General features: G+C 45.6%; 4 protein-coding genes across 4 annotated transcripts; 2 read left to right on the top strand and 2 right to left on the bottom strand.

Moving 5' to 3' along the window:
• Positions 1-581: 581 nt before the first annotated feature.
• N7462_011589 (uncharacterized protein) lies at positions 582-3,616 on the bottom strand (the record flags this gene model as incomplete). The annotated part of the gene is made up of 14 exons (XM_057083303.1): positions 582-916; positions 975-1,066; positions 1,120-1,222; positions 1,278-1,484; positions 1,573-1,585; positions 1,634-1,689; positions 1,751-1,823; positions 1,879-2,251; positions 2,314-2,456; positions 2,504-2,715; positions 2,768-2,823; positions 2,905-3,377; positions 3,431-3,483; positions 3,544-3,616. 14 exons carry the CDS (start codon positions 3,614-3,616, stop codon positions 582-584), a joined length of 2,262 nt encoding a protein of 753 aa, XP_056927716.1.
• A 3,990-nt stretch (positions 3,617-7,606) lies between these two features.
• Positions 7,607-9,149, top strand: N7462_011588 (dienelactone hydrolase; the record flags this gene model as incomplete). The annotated part of the gene is made up of 3 exons (XM_057083302.1): positions 7,607-7,976; positions 8,052-8,741; positions 8,815-9,149. Coding segments are annotated over 3 exons (1,395 nt in total), but the record flags the coding sequence as incomplete, so codon positions are not given.
• A 2,484-nt stretch (positions 9,150-11,633) lies between these two features.
• On the bottom strand, positions 11,634-14,524 carry N7462_011587 (pseudouridine-5'-phosphate glycosidase/carbohydrate kinase family protein; the record flags this gene model as incomplete). The annotated part of the gene is made up of 7 exons (XM_057083301.1): positions 11,634-12,966; positions 13,032-13,332; positions 13,383-13,613; positions 13,676-13,717; positions 13,769-13,868; positions 13,922-14,130; positions 14,209-14,524. The coding sequence occupies 7 exons, from the start codon at positions 14,522-14,524 to the stop codon at positions 11,634-11,636; spliced, it is 2,532 nt and encodes an 843-aa protein (XP_056927714.1).
• Positions 14,525-14,641: 117 nt separating this feature from the next.
• N7462_011586 (dolichyl-diphosphooligosaccharide--protein glycotransferase subunit OST1) lies at positions 14,642-16,306 on the top strand (the record flags this gene model as incomplete). Its single annotated transcript, XM_057083300.1, has 3 exons — positions 14,642-14,982; positions 15,085-16,120; positions 16,181-16,306. The coding sequence occupies 3 exons, from the start codon at positions 14,642-14,644 to the stop codon at positions 16,304-16,306; spliced, it is 1,503 nt and encodes a 500-aa protein (XP_056927713.1).
• Positions 16,307-17,609: the final 1,303 nt, after the last annotated feature.

Below are 17,609 nucleotides of genomic sequence, written 5' to 3'. Positions count from 1 at the left end.
TTGCAGGTTTTAAGGTCGCCAGGCTTCCGAATGCGTTGTGTGGTGCCGACTTTCAATTCGAGGTCTCGGAAGAAGAAATAAGACGAATAGATAAATACAGGAGATCTCGATTTTCAAGGACCCACAGCCTAAATATCTCTTCGGCTATTAGAACAAAGTGTCCTCATGAGCCCTCAAATTACTCGCTTCTTCGTCCCTGGAGTATGACATCTTGCCGAATGGTTCGATGCTGTCCGAACAGCCTCGAGATCTCGAGGCTACCCTAGTATCGCCATATCTCTGCCATCAATCAGCATAAAATCAGCAAGTAAGGACTTGTAGATGATGCCACCTTTGTGCATCGGAAGCTGTAACGTTATAAGAAGAAGACGAAAGGATAGTTATTGTCACACAAGTCTATGGTGGCTTAGTGGGGGCTGGTGCTGTTAAAGTTTGCCCGATCAGTATCGCGCAAGATATATGTAGTTATCTTACTGTTCACTTGAACATCACTGACATAGCCATTACTCCATCCATTGCCATAGCCAGACACGGCAAACATATACGTCACACATATATCAAAATTTGAAGTAGATTCAATCCTAATACAAATACATGAATTTAGCAATGTAGTTGTGCCGCGCCTTCAAGCCCCGACACTTAAATTTGAGACTTTCCAAGGACATGGTCTCCTCCGATGTCTGTTTCTCCTCTTCGTCATCAGTCTTCGCCAAAGTGATTGTAGAATAAACTGAACAGACATCCCCAACTATAGCGGAAAATCTATCTTTGGCAATATCTGTTTTCAGTCGTTCTTCAAGTCTTTGCGATGCAAGGTGCATCTCGGATGAAGCCGCCGAGACCATATCTTGGAAAAGCATGCTGTCCTTGATTCGGCCTTGAACCTTTTCATGCAATTCTTTGCCTTTGAAATTTCCTATTCAAGCTTTTGTGTTAATTGTAACGGAAAGAAAAGGGTCACTTGGTAAACGCACCATCGAAAGAAGCTGCAGCGCGATACGCAGGGAGCATTGCTCGCAGTATAAACGAGTTCTCGTTTGACCCTAGAGCCTTAGCACGTATGCTCCTATAGATTATCAGACTGGAGGCAGATGTACATGAGCAAGATGTGTTCCCTACTGCATTTCCCTTCTCAGCTCTCCCCAAGATTTCTCAATGGCTTGTCTGATCTCTTGCTCGCGCCACGAAATGCTCTCGATTAAAAATGATGGGAAGTTTTTCACTTAATAACATCCAGTTAGTGCAGTAATAACAGAAGCCCACTCGCATTTGCTTACGGCTCAAACTGTATTTCAGTACTGCAAAAATTTTATCAAGGTCTCTGTGAAGCACTGAAGTGTAGGAGGAGACATCTTTCTCTAGGTCGTTCCACACAGACCCGAGGGCCGGCTGGATTATACCTATCAATTCGCTGTTCCAATCAACAGGCTCATCCCAGATGTCCACATGTTTGCCATTTTTGCGACAAAAAGCTTGATACTCCACTAGAAAGATAACTAGGCGTCAGTATTTTTGAAAGACACTGAGTTGCTATCAGATTCCTAGCAGAAATATGTTAAATAGTCCTCTTACCCGCCGGCATTGACTTAAAGATCGTTAGTAGGTTGCCGAGTGTCATTTTACAAGAACTTACAAGCCATTCTTCTCCCTTTTGTATTGCTTCCTTTTGCCAAGTTTCCCGATAGCGATCTGCAGAAAAACTTAGTCAGTGGATAGACCTTGGGTTCCAATCGTTTTATGGCGAACATACTGAAGTGCCCATTGATCCGCATTTCAAATAGCTCATTCACCTTTTTTCTGGAGTAATGAATGGTATTCAATATCTAGAAAAAGAATTAGTCTCAAAGTTTAAGAGTATTTGCGGGTGTAGCATAGTACAGATTCTTTGTTCAAGTCGACCTCTTTGAGAATTTCATCGAGAGAGCATGTGGGCCCACTTTCCAGTGGTTGAAAGTGCAGACAAATGGAAGCAATATAGCTTGGCAGCGCAGAAAGAATGAAATTTTTAGCTTCATGCAGCCTCGAATTTGCAAGGGTAGAGTAGCAAAACTTTCGCAAAGCAGGAATATTACTCAGAGCGTCTTCAAGTTGATTCAGGACGGTTGGATCTGACTTTTGAAAGCGGCACTTGCTATAAAATACGTTTGAAACGCAAAAGACTTGCAGATCATCTGATTTGGAGCTGTTATATGTTGTCTTGAGGCCATTTTCAACACGTTCGTTTCGCGCTTGGATGAGGAGCGTTCTCTTTCTACCGACAGTCAGCCTTCCACTCTGAACTTTGATCTATTGGAATAAATCATTTCTACTTACTTTGACTGGAGCTTTCTCAGTTGACTTGAATCTTCTTCAAGATTTGCTTTTCGAATCTCCTCGTCCAAAGTTTCCATTGTCATCAAGGTCTTTACACTTCCCGAGGATTGAAGGTGCCTTTCGGCTCCAATTTCGTCTATTTCCTTTTCAAGGATCAGCGTCGTCCGAATCTGAAATTAGTACAACATACATCTGACATGGTGCAAATAACTGCAGACTGCGACCATCTGTTCGTAGGCTCCTCTTCATTTGCTGAAGGAGAGGGAGCCGTCATGTTCAAGGCCGACTCAAGAGACTGACTGGTCAATGCTCGACGTATATCAACAACATGGAAGACACGGTCGCATGTTGAAATATAATCTTGAGTTGCTTGAACTCTTGCGAGGTTTTTGTCAAGAAGACCTACATAGGACTATTAGCTATGGATTCCGGACCTAGCAAAGTCGATCCTCACCAGGCAAGTCTGCAATCACAAAGCCTGCTTTCAGAATTGGAGCATCAACATATATCCTGAACTGAATGTCAGCCTCTTCAATGTTGTTTCATTGCAAAGTAAAAACCCTCTTTCAAGATCCGATCCTAGAGACTAACCGCATGATTTTTGTAAAGGGCCAGACTTGTGTCTTTGTGAACACACTCGTTTTATCGAGTAGCTCTTCCGCGGTTTCTGCAAATGCCACCCACCTCCCATCATCTGCACTGGTGGGCCATGGAATTGTCTTCGACCAACGGATCAGCTGCTCCGTTATTCTTTCAAATGCCCCCTCAGATTGATCTGAAAGAAAACGTTTGCTAAAGCCAACCTGGCTTCCAAATGCAGACTGTAGAGCAGACCAAGCTTGTTTTGATTTTTCTTTGATTTCGTTCCAGTCGGCAGCACTCAACGAGTTTTGCGCAACATTGGGAAGAAAAACACGTCGGGAACTCCACAGCAGCTCCATGATATGCGCCTCCATAGTAACTCCATGGAAATACTCAACTTCCACTTGAATACGCTGAGTTTGACTGGGTCTTTTCTGTCTATACTCAGTAACGATTGATGTCACCGCAGAACCGAAATCATCCTATATTCTCTATCAATATTCCACACGAGAAGAAGATACAGTGCACATCTTACAGCTGCAGCCAGCCTTGGGAAATCAAGCAAGGAATTGATCAAACTGCTTTTACCTGCGATATGTAAGCAGTGTACTCTCATTTGAATTGAAATGAGACAAAAAATGTTCTTACCCGACATCGAGTCCCCTAGGAATGCAACTTTCTGGGTGCTGAAAAAGTTATGCAACTCAGTAGCCTTTTTCATTTTTTGAATTTGACTGTCTATATGTCCAGATTCCCTGGCGACCGGCCCCTGACGAATCGCAATCTGTTCCAACAATTCAGCACAGTCGCCTGCCAACTGGCATCCAAGAGACAGCCCATTTTGAAAATTGTCGCTAAAGAACCGGGAGCTTGGATACTCTTCTTTGGGGATTTCAGAAAATACCGTTGTCAAGTTCTTGCTTTTGTTTGCAGTACCAGAGCCAAGAGGGTTTGACTCTTGACTTGATTGAGTGTTCTTCTGAGCTGTATCCTTCATGAAATTGATTTTCAAGTCGGCGAAATCACGAAAGGGCTTCTCAAACATCGAAGCATTTATTTTCATAGAGAAATCAAAGTCTTTTAAAGATTCTGTTTGCAACAAACGAGACCGGTTGTGCTTGCAAGGCTCACTGGCGATCTGATCGACCTTCACTGATGGTGAATTTGACGATCGGAATATAACCATTCGCTTAGAGAAATCGCGACCTGCTCCTACTTGGCAGCTTTTTGCAGTCGTTTGCATAGGAGTCAAGGGGATTATAGTGCTTGCTGATGGCGAGGTTCGCTCGGGAGCTTGGTGCTTGATATCCCCCGCGCGGTCATCTGTGCTTGTGTCCTTGGTAAGCACTAAGAGCCCAGAGCTTTTTGTAGTTGACTGATAGCTTTCGCCTGGATTTGGCCTTGACGTAGGCACTTCGTGGTGAGATTTGTCATTCATCTTCAGTGGACGTGAGTAGATCGTACGGAAAGCACTTCAGGCGAATTGACAATCCCGAGGAGATAAAAAGGGGGGAGGGTGAGATAAAAGGACATTTGCTTCTCTTTGCATGATAGGTGCATGAGTGTGCAGTAGTTAGTTGCCGAGTGTTTCGCATTTTAGGATCTAGCAGGGTTTAAATCCTGATGGTCATTATAGCGTGACCCACTCGTTTGGACAGACAAATCGGCACTATACTGGAAATGGGGGCCAAGCTCTGAAGCTTATCTTGGTCAATAAGTCCGAAAAACATGTAGCATAGGTATAGACCTTGGGAGATAATACTGTTATGTTAGTCGCCAAAATATTCCACATCATGAACTACTTAATGACTGCCAAATGTTAGACTTACCACCCTTTGCTTCCTACACTATACTAGTGTTACAGACCCACCCCTAGGGTGCTAATTATGGACTCGCCTGAACTAATTAGTTCAGCAACAAGGCGGTTAGATAGATTCTGCCAATCTATCGAGATGTTTAGGTCACAACACCTAAATATAGGATTACGTGACGATCCGTTCCGTTAAACGGAACGGACCTGACCTTTAATAGGAAAGGTCCTATTAGAGTAACGGAAGGATTAGATATATAAGGACGCTTATTTACCTATATATATTTAGTTCTTCGTGTTAATTTATCTATTATTACTAAGGGTTATATATTATAACTTAAGCTAGCTAAACGACTATTACTTATTACCTTAATACTTTATAGTACTCTATAAAGATATACCTATTACTAGGAGGAAGATATAGTAGTTAATCCTAACTAATCTATAGACTAACTAGGCGCTCTTTAACTATATATATCTTCGGGATCCTCTATAGATCCGAGCCTATATAAGGCCCTAGCGATTCGGTAACGGTACGATTACGAGATATCTTATTAGAGATTATAAGAGTAGTATATTAATATAACGTACTATCTACGTTAACTAGTTAGTAGCGCGTAATATAATTAATACCCTATCTATTATACTATAATCTAAGTATTATAGCTCTAAACGATAGCTCTAGTAATATATCGTAATAGTTATCCGTTCCGGTACTACTAACGCTTAACTTATATCTATAGTAGAGTAACTTAAGGAGGAATTATTTTAAGCGTAGGTAAACTAAGTAACTACTATAGTAAAACCGCCTAAGCCTAAGTTCTTGTTAGAGAATAACTACTTGTACATGGTAGAAAGCCTGTCGACTAGGTAGGAAGATAAACGTCAAGTAAGGAAAGCAAAACACTGTTTCTTGCTGTCATGGATCTCTCCATAGCCCTCAATTTATGTACAAGCTTCAACACTTTTCCCACATGACCAAGCAAAGACGATGGATCACATTATAACATGCGGTCTGACGTGGCCCCTATGTGACAGAGGTAAGCAAAGGCTACAAAGAAGAGGGGTTCACGAATCCCTAATGGAAGGGCACCGAACCCTCAGGGTCTTGTAGGTCGTACATCTATGTTGGGGAGAAGTGGGGCTATTATTACGAAGCCTGACCGATAAGGTGTCTAACTGACACCTGAGGCGTGAAGTTGGGAATAGCTTCATGTTGCAATATCATATGACAGGTCCGTTCCGTTAAACGGAGCGGATTGTCACGTAATCCTATACTTAGGTGTTATTATCTAAGCATCTCGATAGATTGTCTAGCAGAATCTATCTAACCGCCTTGTTGCTGAACTAATTAGTTCAGGCGAGTCTATAATTAGCATCCTAGGGGTGGGTCTGTAACACTAGGCTTCACTGTAAGTGCTTGATATACATAGCATAGACGGGCGGTAATTAGCATAGGTAAATGTCTTTCTATCCGAAGAACTATCAGCGAAAGAAGTATAAGTAGTTAATATTACACTCACTTTCACTCATTAGATAAGTTCATTGTTTAAAGGGCATCGGTGTAGGGAGCCTTGTTCAGATCTATCTTCATTAAGACAAGGCAGCATTAGTCAGACTTAAGCTCCCAGGAGCCTATGATAATATCTCGCCCGAACAGATTATTTTGATTCAGCTATCTTGAAGATGTAACATTGTGACGCTCCCAGGAGCAAGTGTTTGGTCATGCGAATAGCAGGTCTTACTTCCGTTTATTGCTACCTAATCTGGCGAGAATGGTATGACATCAAAACTACGAAAGGTCTTCATCTTAGTAGTGGCGATCATAGAAGGGTATGTGAATTTTTATAGAGAGATCTGAAAGTATCCAATCAAATCAAAGAATATGCGAAGTTCGTCTAGAAAATCCCAAATTGCCTCCGGAGTTCCCCAAATGTGGCCAAGTATCGGGCACGGAAAATGCTCCTGGGAGCTTTAGATTTACAATAATTGTAATCAGCCAATTGAACGATTTTCACTAAATACATCCTGTTTACAATGGCAAGGATCGCCAAGGAAGTGGCAAATTTACGATGTCCGCTCTTTGACCGAAAGGGAAAAGCTATACAAGGGGTCGGGCTAGCTTGTTGCGTTTTATTGAGCCTGCTTACTCAGATCGCCTCTTGGGATGAGATTAGTAAGCATATCTGGGATTGCTCTGGTCAGGCTCAGTGATCAGCTCAGGACGTTATGGTCAGGCTCAGTGAGCAAATCAGGATGCCCGGATCGGGCTCAGTGAGCAGGTCACCCTGATTACGTAATGGTCACTGAGCAGCTCAGATCGCTCAGGGGCGTGCTCAATTCTACTCAGTGAGCAAAAGCGGCAAGGGGGTGAGCACTAGAACGGAAGGAGAGCGCCAAGAGTTGCCAGACATTATCCGGTATATATGTAACTAACAAGCAATAATTTTGAAGGGTAATTACTGCAGACCCTCCATCAAGAAATCGGTTCTCTACCATGGTATATTTTCTAAGTACGCCTGGTTGGTCGGGTAGCAGAGGGATGTGAGTTCGCGGCATCAATCGGATTGGAGAAGGGCCAAGTTAAATGATCCAACACAGGGAGAAACTGAAGCCTGCATCTATCGCGTCTGTCATTATTGACGAATTTGCATACTTCTGTCTAATTTAAGGAGTGAAATGCATGGGAAATTTGGTCATGATCCCTTTTAGCGGGTTATCTTATCGGGGCACTCGTTGACGTCACTCGCCAAAAACCCTAAGCATTGGCATCAGAAGGCAGCTCAATTTGTGGTCTTGTCCGGTGCAATTCAGGAAAACGCGTGCCGGAAACTCCGGCACAAACTATATAAGCTCGGAACCTGCGTGCCCCTGGCTTAATCACTTTAGATAACCGCCGTCATGGTCAACGTCTTCCAGCGCCTGACAAGGCGAACTACCAGTTCCGGCAGTGCTGCACCTGACGCAAACCCCAATAGCAAAAATGCTCCATCACGCTCTCATGATCTCCATCGGACTGTTAGTGCGAGCTCTGGCAAGCGCAACCGCTGGTCAACAGCAGAGGAGCCCTCCCCAAGACATCTGATCTTGATTTCAGATAATGCGATTTTTGACCCGCATATCATTCAAAGATTTCAGGCCGAAGGCTTCGATGTCACATACCTTGGTTTTGTCTGCACTGAAGATGCTGAGAAAGATAGAAAATCTCTGGAGAATGCCGTGCATGAGAAGGAAGACGAGTTAGAGGCAGGCGAGCGGTATGCTATTGTTGGTATGTGATCAGTTCAGAAGGCCAATGAGTGCAATCCTTTTTATGGTGATGCGGACATTGACTTGGGATGAACAGCATATAATCGACCAGCTTATTATCTCCTCGGATCGCACCATTTAACTACCAGCAACACCAATCCATTCCCACGACTTTGTGCCTTGATAGCCTACTACCCACTCATATCCACCGATGAGCTTGCCAAGATTACCTCCCACAATCAAGAATGCTGTGCGCCGGCCTGCTGCGATACCACCTCCATCTTCAATCCAAGTACCTCCGCCACTTATCTCCCAATCCAAATCCATTTGACCGGTCATGAACCCAGCTCCCGCACATTCTGGCCCTGGATTAGCATAAATCCGCTGGAAGGAGACGTGACCTACAAGAAGCGGCATCGATGCCACGTCTTCACCTACCCGAATGCTCATGCGGGATTTGCAGAGCGAAAACCGTCAAACTACAGTATCAAAGACACTAGCCCGACTGACGGAGATCGTATTAGTTCGCAGTTGGCCTGGAGTCGCGCACAGGGATGTTTACGGCGCGCATTTGGCGTCGGTAGCAATTGGCCTATAAGAGACATTGAAACCGTCTGGGAAGAATACTGGCATCGCTTGCTTGCAGATCTAAATGGCCAGGCGGAGGTTGCTGGATCAGCTATTGAGATTATGCTGAGGCGCGGGCATGACGATGTTTGCCTTGCGAAAGGAGAAGGACACGATGAGCAACACGCAACCTTAGAATGTGTCCCAACAAAAGCAGGGGGTAAGTTGCAGTCTCTTGTTGAGTTATCCACATTAACTCTTTTCTATGAATCAACTTTGATAACTTTGAATAGGCTCCAATGAGCACGATCTTCGATCGTTCTTCCAAGATAATTTCATCCCTACAGGGCCGCCGAGCCAAGTTATTCGGCTTCTGTCACGGACGGTTGGCACAGATCGTATTGTTGATGAAATCCTGTTTTCATTCTGCCACACAACAGAAGTGCCGTGGCTACTACCAGGTGTTTCGCCTACAAAGAGGGATATCGAAGTTGTGATCGTTGTGGTAGCTAGTTTCTTTGCCGATCGCATTGTCCACCAGAGTTTGTACTGGGATCAGGCAAGTGTGCTTATTCAGGCTGGATTACTTGATCCTGAGCTCGTACCCAAAATGAAAGCCGAAGCCAAGGTATAGATTAATCTTTCAGGAACACGTTTCCATAGATGGATCTTACGTTAGAGAATATGGCAAGATTCAAAATATGCCTCTTTGCAAGTGATTCCATGCTCTATAGTGTCAACATTTGACTCAAGCAGTAAATTGGTTAGATTTCAGACTTCTTAATGTCTCCCCGGATTAAAGCCATCAGTTGGGCGAGTTTAGTACTGTCGCCATTTGCATTCTCATCGCGAGGAACAAGATGAAAACACTGGAGGCTAAGAACAAAGTTCTTGACTGGATCTTCAGCCAAAGACCAATATTTCTGACAATAGGGGCCAAGGCTCATAGCTATTGGCGCCCCCAGATCAGCCAATCGGCAGACTGATTGAAGACACCAGTCAAATTGCTTGCGACTCCTGGAGTGAGCAAATGCTTTTGACGCTTGGACCAAAGGTGGAATGACCAACATAGCGCCACAAATCCTCTTTTTATCCTGCAAAAAGTATGGCGCGGATCGACAAATTTCCATGGAGTAGTACCGTGCAAGCTGAAATTCGTCATGGCACATCGGATCTTTCGAAAACTGGACGCCTTCATGAATCAAAGCAAGAGCCCGAGCAAAGTATATTAGTCCTTGGATCTGTAACATTGATACCAGGTAAAGCACGTGCACTTTTGCAGACGTGAGAGACGTAAATTTATATGGTTTGCCGAATATCCCATCAATTGCAGGGAGAGTTCCACATGGTATTTTTTCCGATGCACAAAGTTCCGGACATATATCAAATGTCTTCTTAATGCCGGAATACCATGCAAGGATTTTTCTCTTACAATCCAAATAGCCTAGTAACAGAACCGCGCATGCACGGCTATCAGACATATCGAGCCGCTCTTGAGCCTCTTGGAGAAAAAGAGACTCGAAAAAATGTCCGTAAGCTTGATCAATCGGTGGTCCACTTTGAAACCATGAGAGAGACCGAGGATCTACGCAGATCCTTCTTCCTAATGCGGCCGCAAATATCTAGAACATCATGAGTACTTCGTACTGGACATTGTGTTAAGAAGTCAAGATGACATACACATCCGAATTCCATCGTTCTAGTGAAGACGTATTTGAACAGTGGAGTTGGGAGCTTAGCACCACAATATCGTCCCAAAAGCATGCTGGTGGCTTCATTATGTTGCCAGTAAGGCTGGGGATCACCGTTGTATCGGGCGCCCTTCAATATAATGGTCAAAGTCTGACATCCAAAAATCAGCAACAAGACCTACCTCGATGACTTGAAAAACGGCTGTCGTAAATATCATATCATCCGAAACCGCTTTCCGGTTTATACTGCTTGATAACAATCGAAGTGACACATTATAAAGCTCAATTCCATGCCGATACATAGTATTGTCACCATTGATAAGCCCCAAAGTTAGACACGCAACAGCCGACAGAGCTCTATCAAGCATTTCAGTCCGCGATACCATTGGCAAGTCCACGATCATGTCCGACATTCGATCAACCTGAGAAATGGGCGTCTCATCCAGTGGTTGATATTGTTCAAGAAAGCAGGAGTAAATCTGCAAGCGGTTTTGGAGGCCAAAATCAATAGCTTGTGGTATACTTGAAAACATAGGCTGAGCGCGATGTTGGAACGTTTGAGCTGGAATTAGTGAGCTTTCCGTCGATTTGGACGGCGTAAAATGCGCTAAGAAGCGCCTGTTCATATACCCGGGACAAGTATTACCGCGTTTGATACACCGCAGACACTCAGGGGTTTGAAGGTCACACTGTGTTCAGCCTCATTAGCTCTTTCCTGAACTCACTTTAGGGGCTGGTCGCACCTTCACCTTGCGTTTTCGGCAAGATGCACACCCAGCGGACTGCCATGGAATTCCACCCATATCGTAGAATGGGTTACTTTAACCAGAAAGCAAAGAATAATGTTTGTTTTGTCACAGGAGAGATATCAGCCCCAATTTGGAATAAAGGCCTTTTGTTTTCGCCATTGTTTTTCATGAGGTGGGGGGTTCAGCCCCGTCAATTTGGCCCCCAAACGGAAAAAGTAACTCCGACGGTGTACTGAAACCAATAAAAGACTCTGTAGTCCATCATTATTAGGAAAAAATGATAGCCGAGCATCGACAAAAAAAACAGCTTTTCTACTACATTTCAATTCTGTTGTGATATCTAGGATCTTTGATTATGCTGTGAACCAGCAACTGCCGCATAGGAACCGTGTGCGGAGGAGGTCGGGCAATTCAGTGATTGACCTTTCACCAGTTGAAAAGGACAGTGGCAATGGGTCAACAAAAGTCGGTGTATAGATAAAGTATTTCCATTCTGCAAAACACTTTACTATTGCACAGATATTGTCATTTATGGGCTATTTCCTTTGTGCTATACCATACAACGATTTGTGACAACTCAAGAGTTGCTAGATATTATCCGGTATAAATCCATGATGCGGTTTATTGAGATGCCAAAGAACGCTAACAACACGAGATTCTTAGCAGCGTTTCTTAATTCGGTCTCATGGTAGGTCGGAGGCCAACCAACTCCTTGCTCACGCCGCCGGCACTTGTCAAAGTCAATCGGCTAGCTTCCTGGGCCAAGGGAAGGATATCCTCGATGCGCAAAGACGAGTCAGCCTTTGCAAGGCCAGCCACAGCCACGCCAAGTAGAGTATCGCCAGCACCATTGACACTGACAACTTCTTCGGAGGTTAGAGTCTTAGTGGGAGGAAAAAGTCGCATGTAAACACCTCCAAATGGCACTTCCGCTGTCGGAGCAGCGCGCGCAAGAATATAAGGTGCAAACTCAGGATCTGTTAGTCGCGGATCACCTGGTGGTAGGAGTTGTGTCAAGAGGGCGCCGGATTCGCCCAGCTTAGTGATAAGACATGGTATGAAGGGAAGGAGCTGGATGGATTGTTGTGGCAGGCCTTCGTCAACAAGCTCAGCAGATGTCGCTGCGACAAGGCGCTCACGAGAACCTGTAGGAGACAAGCCCATTGCATCAATGATACTCCACCAAGCAGGTGAGTCAAAAAGAAGCGTCTCGCGTGCAGCATTATACATAGCTGATAATTCAAGGCGATTCGGGCAGGCGAGACTGATGGCATTGTTGGGAACCGTCTGTGCAGGGCTGATAGTTGCACCAGAACCACTGGCATCCCGACCGAATAGTCTACGAGACTTGGCTGTTGACACAGGCTCGAAGGCCACACGGGCACCGTGTTTACGGGCAACAGACGTCCATTTAGCTATGACCTCAGGACGCCAGTTAGCATCGACGACAACCCAACGAGGCTTGGTTCGTTCGATCAATGGCTCCCAGAATCCATCAAAATTCAGCTGCGACTCAGGAAGCTCAATAATTCCCATGTCGGCCATGGCAACAAGGAGATCCTTTTTAGCGTCATTAATGGCGACATATTGTGCAGTCCGAGTTCCCGGAGTTGCGGGGAGAACCTGAACGCCAGCAATGTCAAGACCCTCCTGGTTGAGAGATGAAAGGGCCGCCCGGCCGCTTAAGTCGTCTGCAACGACACTGCAGAAAAGAACATCGCTACCGATATAGCTAGCAGCAATAGCGACATTGTGACCTACGCCACCAAGGCTCTGTCCGATCACAGCAGGGTTAGACGTGTGTGACACGGGCGCAATCTGGGCACATTCGGCATCAAATGGAGTGTAGTCACAAGATAAATCGATGGCAAGCGAACCGGCAACCAATATATCGGCTTTTTCGGTTATTTGAGGAGTTAGTACTTGCTTGGCAGGTTCAGGGTTGGGCTGGCGTGTGATATTATCTTGATCTGACCGATTATAGCTCGATATAGCGGGCATGTGTCTATGAATTGGAAAATCTCCCAACTTAGCATTGAGTATATTTCTGTGTCTATGTAACTGACTTACCGAGACGCAGTTCCTCGGTCAATCTCCTCGATCTTGGCAAGCTCCACGGCCACCCGGGTTGCGCGCTTGACATTGGACTCGACTAAAGCACGATTCGCAACCACGCTCTTCCCGCCACTCAGCTCTTTGATCTTAGCGAGAACAAATGGAGTATTGTCGCTGCCCTTGAAGCCCTCTTCATCTGCTAAGCGAACTGCCTCTTCAATGATGCGATCAATCTCGGGCTTTGGTATAGAGTACTCTAAGGGTACTGGGTTAGCAAAGTGGATTCCAGATCCAACCGGAAGCTTGGATTGCGCATCTAGCGGTTTATTAGTTGAAATCAATCACGATAGTTCAAACCATACTCACAAACTATGGCGGCAGCTTCCGCCTCGTCTTGAATGATCCGCGGGCTACGGACGCCACTTTCCCGCGTGAAGAAAGCGGGGAAATCAACAGATCCTTCACGTCCATCAGCGAAAGTACCAACGCAGACACCCTCGGTCTCGAGATACTCCAGAGTTCGAGGGATATCAAGAAAGCTCTTGCATCCGGAACTAATGACCGTGATAGCGGTTCGACCAAGCTCCGTAAGATCGGCTGGTGTAGAATACATTAGTTTATGCTCATGCAATGGGCACTCTGGTTGACGAATTGTTTACCTGAAACATCCATTGTGCGTTCACCACCGCGGTGCACACCACCTATAGAGCTAGTTAGATCTAGGAAGTCCTGAGATGGTAATATGCTGATACCTAGTCCGCCTGTTCCAAAAATCTTAATCCCAGCAAGCTCCGAGAGGATCATTGTACCAGAGATAGTTGTACCACCATGAATGAGTTTTCCTGTCATGCCCTAGAGGATGTTGAGTTTCCAACCGTGTAATTCCGTGGGGAATGTTGACCTACCAATCCGCAGATATAGCCTAGGTCTCTCCGAGACACTTTCAGTGCGGTCTTGTTTTCCGCTGTTGAGGCCAGCTCAATGATATCCTCTCCGCTCATGCCAACTCGTGCAACACCGCCGAGGATGCCAATGGTCGCGGGGACTCCACCGTTGGCACGAACCACCGATTCGAGAAGTGTTGCGAGGGCAATATTCTCAGGATATGGGAAACCTTAAGCGAAGTGAGCCCTACTATCGCACTATCAATCGTTCTACAGTCACTCCGGCTGAATAACAATTTGATACATACCATGGGTGTAGATGGTTGTCTCAAGCGCGACAACTGGCTTGCCTGTCGCAACCGCATCACGAACCTCTTCAGATATTCTCAAGAATTTGCTCTGTGGGTGATTCGCGAGGTCATGAAGGGAGCGAGCACGCGGCAACTGTGCTGCTCTCCAGCGACCAAATCGCGCAACGGTCCTTGAGATGAACATCGTGGGACTGTTCAGATCGATGTAGATCAATCGATGGAGAAACAGCAGAGATGAGGAGAAGCTGTTATCAGCGATAAGAGCAGCGGAGTGCGCGTTGTGGCCGCCGCGGCCGCCGTATTGCGTATACATGGGGACACCTCATCAGCTTCGTCCGACTCAGGACCCGCTCATCACCCTCGCCTTTTCAAAAATCCCTATTACTGATTCGGAGACCTTGTGTTCTCCGGCGTGATATCCTCATTCACAATGAGGCTTTTCACCGCCACAGTACTCGGGCTACTTGCGCCCAGCCTAGCTGCCGCGACCAACCTTACCACCCCGTCTCGACTGGCACTCCCATCCGACTTTAAGCCTGCGCAGGTTTTCAAGAACACCAATCTTGTTCGAAACACCAACTTGGAAAAGGGATATGTCAGAGAGACAGTCAATGTTGTTGTGGAGAATGTTGATAAGCAACCACAGACTGATTACTACATTCCCTTCCCTGCCGACGTTTTTGATCGCATTGGAGGGTTTGAAGTCCGGGACAAGAAGGCAACAGAAAAGGGCCGATTTGATGTGGATGCTACCGAGGTGGATCTGTCCAGGTAAGATTCAATTGATGCTGTCAATGGCTCAGAGCTAGGGTTACCATCCCAAGCATGCAGAGTGAGTATCCGCAGAGCTAACTAACCATTGAGCTACAACAGCGGCAATCAGTACTTCGTCGTTCACTTCCCCGAGCCTCTCGCCCCGAAATCTCAAGTCACTTTGGGAATTTCTTATTCCGTCCTCTCTTCTCTGAGCCCACTCCCCGCAACTATCAACCAGAACGACAAGCAATACCTCACTTATAGCTTCTCCGCCTACGCTCCATCAGCCTATCAAACGATCACACAGAAGACTAAGCTCAAGTTTCCTAGCACCAATGTACCCGATTATACCTCAACTTCAGGGCTCAAGAGTGGCTCTGACCCTGAGCGCAAAGGTAGTACCTACACCTATGGGCCATACGACACGGCCAAGGTGGCCCCAGGTGATGCATACCCGATCACTGTCCGCTACGAGTTTACCAATCCGGTGATTACAGCACACCTTTTGGAGCGAGATTTGGAGATTTCTCACTGGGGTGGTAATCTTGCAACCGAGGAGCGCTACTGGCTGCGCAACAATGGCTCCCAGCTGGCCAACCAATTCTCACGCGTCGAGTGGACCTTCGCCAATTATCAGAAGGCTCCTACATCGGCTGTTCGTGAGATCAACTATCCGTTGCTTCCCGGCTCTGTTGACGCTTACTTCATCGATGACATCGGTAACGTCTCAACTAGCCGCTACCGCCCGGGCAATGGCAAGACTGCTGCCAACTTGGAGTTGAAGCCCCGTTTCCCAATCTTCGGTGGCTGGAACTATAGCTTCAAAGTGGGCTGGAACAACAATCTGGGCGGTTTCCTCCGTCAGGCCGCTAGTGCCGACTCATGGGTTCTGAAGGTGCCTTTCCTCCAAGGCCCCAAAATGGCCGAGGGTATTCAGTACGAGCGTGTCATAGTTCGTGTTGTCTTGCCTGAGGGTGCCCACAATGTTCGCTTCCAGGTAGTTGAGGGTACTGCTAGCAATGGTCTACCTGGCGCGAACCACATTCATGCCAGTCTCTCCTCCCTCAAGACCTACATGGATACTCTTGGTCGAACCACTTTGACCCTGGAGGTTGATAGCTTGACTGATGAAGCTCGTGATTCGCAGCTTGTGGTATGTTACTCTACTCTCTCACTTCATATTTAAACCAAACATGGCTAATGGTATCAAAAGGTGGCCTATGACTACTCCTTCACGGACGCTCTGCGGAAGCCGCTTACCATCTTTGCTGGTCTTCTCGCCGTTTTCATTGCCGCGTGGGGCATCGGCAACATTGATGTTAGCATCAAGAAGCGGTAAATCTTGCATTTTGTGAAAGACCTTCATGTTTTTTTTTTTTTTTCGTTTGACTTTGCCGTAGCAATTTCTATATCCATGTATTCATGTCCGAGGATGCAAGCCGTTCCTTCTTGTTTTCGAATTCCACGTAGTCTTCTCATCCATCTGCGTCTTTGCAGTCTTCTCAATGAACTGAAATCCTTCTCTGAGAGTGAGTGTTCACGTAGCGATGAACCACGCGATAATCCTATGTTCAACAATGATCGAGAAGTTGCGAACCTCAAATTATTGTCATCATAAGCGAAAGTGAACTCTACAAAGGGAAACATGCCACGAAGCTTCAGATGATATTGCGCTCGAGATTTCTGACAAAGACTGACTGAACGCTTCACTTCCAGTGCCATTTCATTGCTTCAGAGTATCTAGCTATTGCTCATCCTATGCCTTTTAAACAAACTTTCTCGGCTGGCGCAAGATTTGTGCACCGAGAGTCAACTTGAGGATTAATGCACAAGAATTGAGGGAATGTGATAGGGTTTCCATTGCGCTGGAGACCTCCCTCGAAGGCATCTCCATTTTGAATAGAATAAGTCCTGTTGTCTATTTTTTGGAGTCGACTGCTGATCAAAATATACGAACTTGAATCTTACGATTACTTATGAATGATCTTCCGTTGCAGAGGGAGAGCGGCGGCTTCTAAGGGATTGGATAGTGCAAAAGGGAGCTTGAGCATATGGTAAATACATGGTCAAATCAAACAGGAAGGGATCTGAGTTGAAGTGAGAGAGTAATAGAATAGCTCTGGGTCACTTTAATAATTCATTGTAGCAAAATCTGCGTCAAATATTCAGCGCCGTCAAGAGTTGAAATATCTTCCATAGCTCTATAATGACTATCTTTGGAAATGATCACTTAGATCGACATATAGATGTGGAAGCTCAAGCGGCTAATCCTAGATTTCTTGCGTGGAAACCCGGTGAAAACTAGTTCTTCTATTTCCATTTTAGACATATTTTCATGCCAAGTGGCGGACGGCCTGGTATATATTTATTTCATGACAACCTATCCCGCATATACTATTATTGCAAGAGCTAAGCTTATGCGACCACTTTAATCTAAATTGAAGGAAAAATTTATCCAAGTACGCCACATCTGTGAATTAACCGGTGTCAAAATGAATTGTGTCCTTCGCTATAGCATGCTCGAGAAAGACCGTTTCATTTTCAACTCATTCACCATTTGGTGCTCCAATCCACAAGAATCAAGCTTTTATAGATTTTTATAGTCTTCTTCATTCCATCGTTTAAGGGATGGCCAACCTTAC

Source organism: Penicillium macrosclerotiorum (genome assembly GCF_028827735.1).
Source record: "Penicillium macrosclerotiorum strain IBT 26536 chromosome Unknown utg000014l_segment0_segment0, whole genome shotgun sequence".
Taxonomy (NCBI): domain Eukaryota; kingdom Fungi; phylum Ascomycota; class Eurotiomycetes; order Eurotiales; family Aspergillaceae; genus Penicillium; species Penicillium macrosclerotiorum.
Note: the sequence above shows the minus strand (reverse complement) of the source record. Positions and strands in the feature narration are given on the sequence as shown.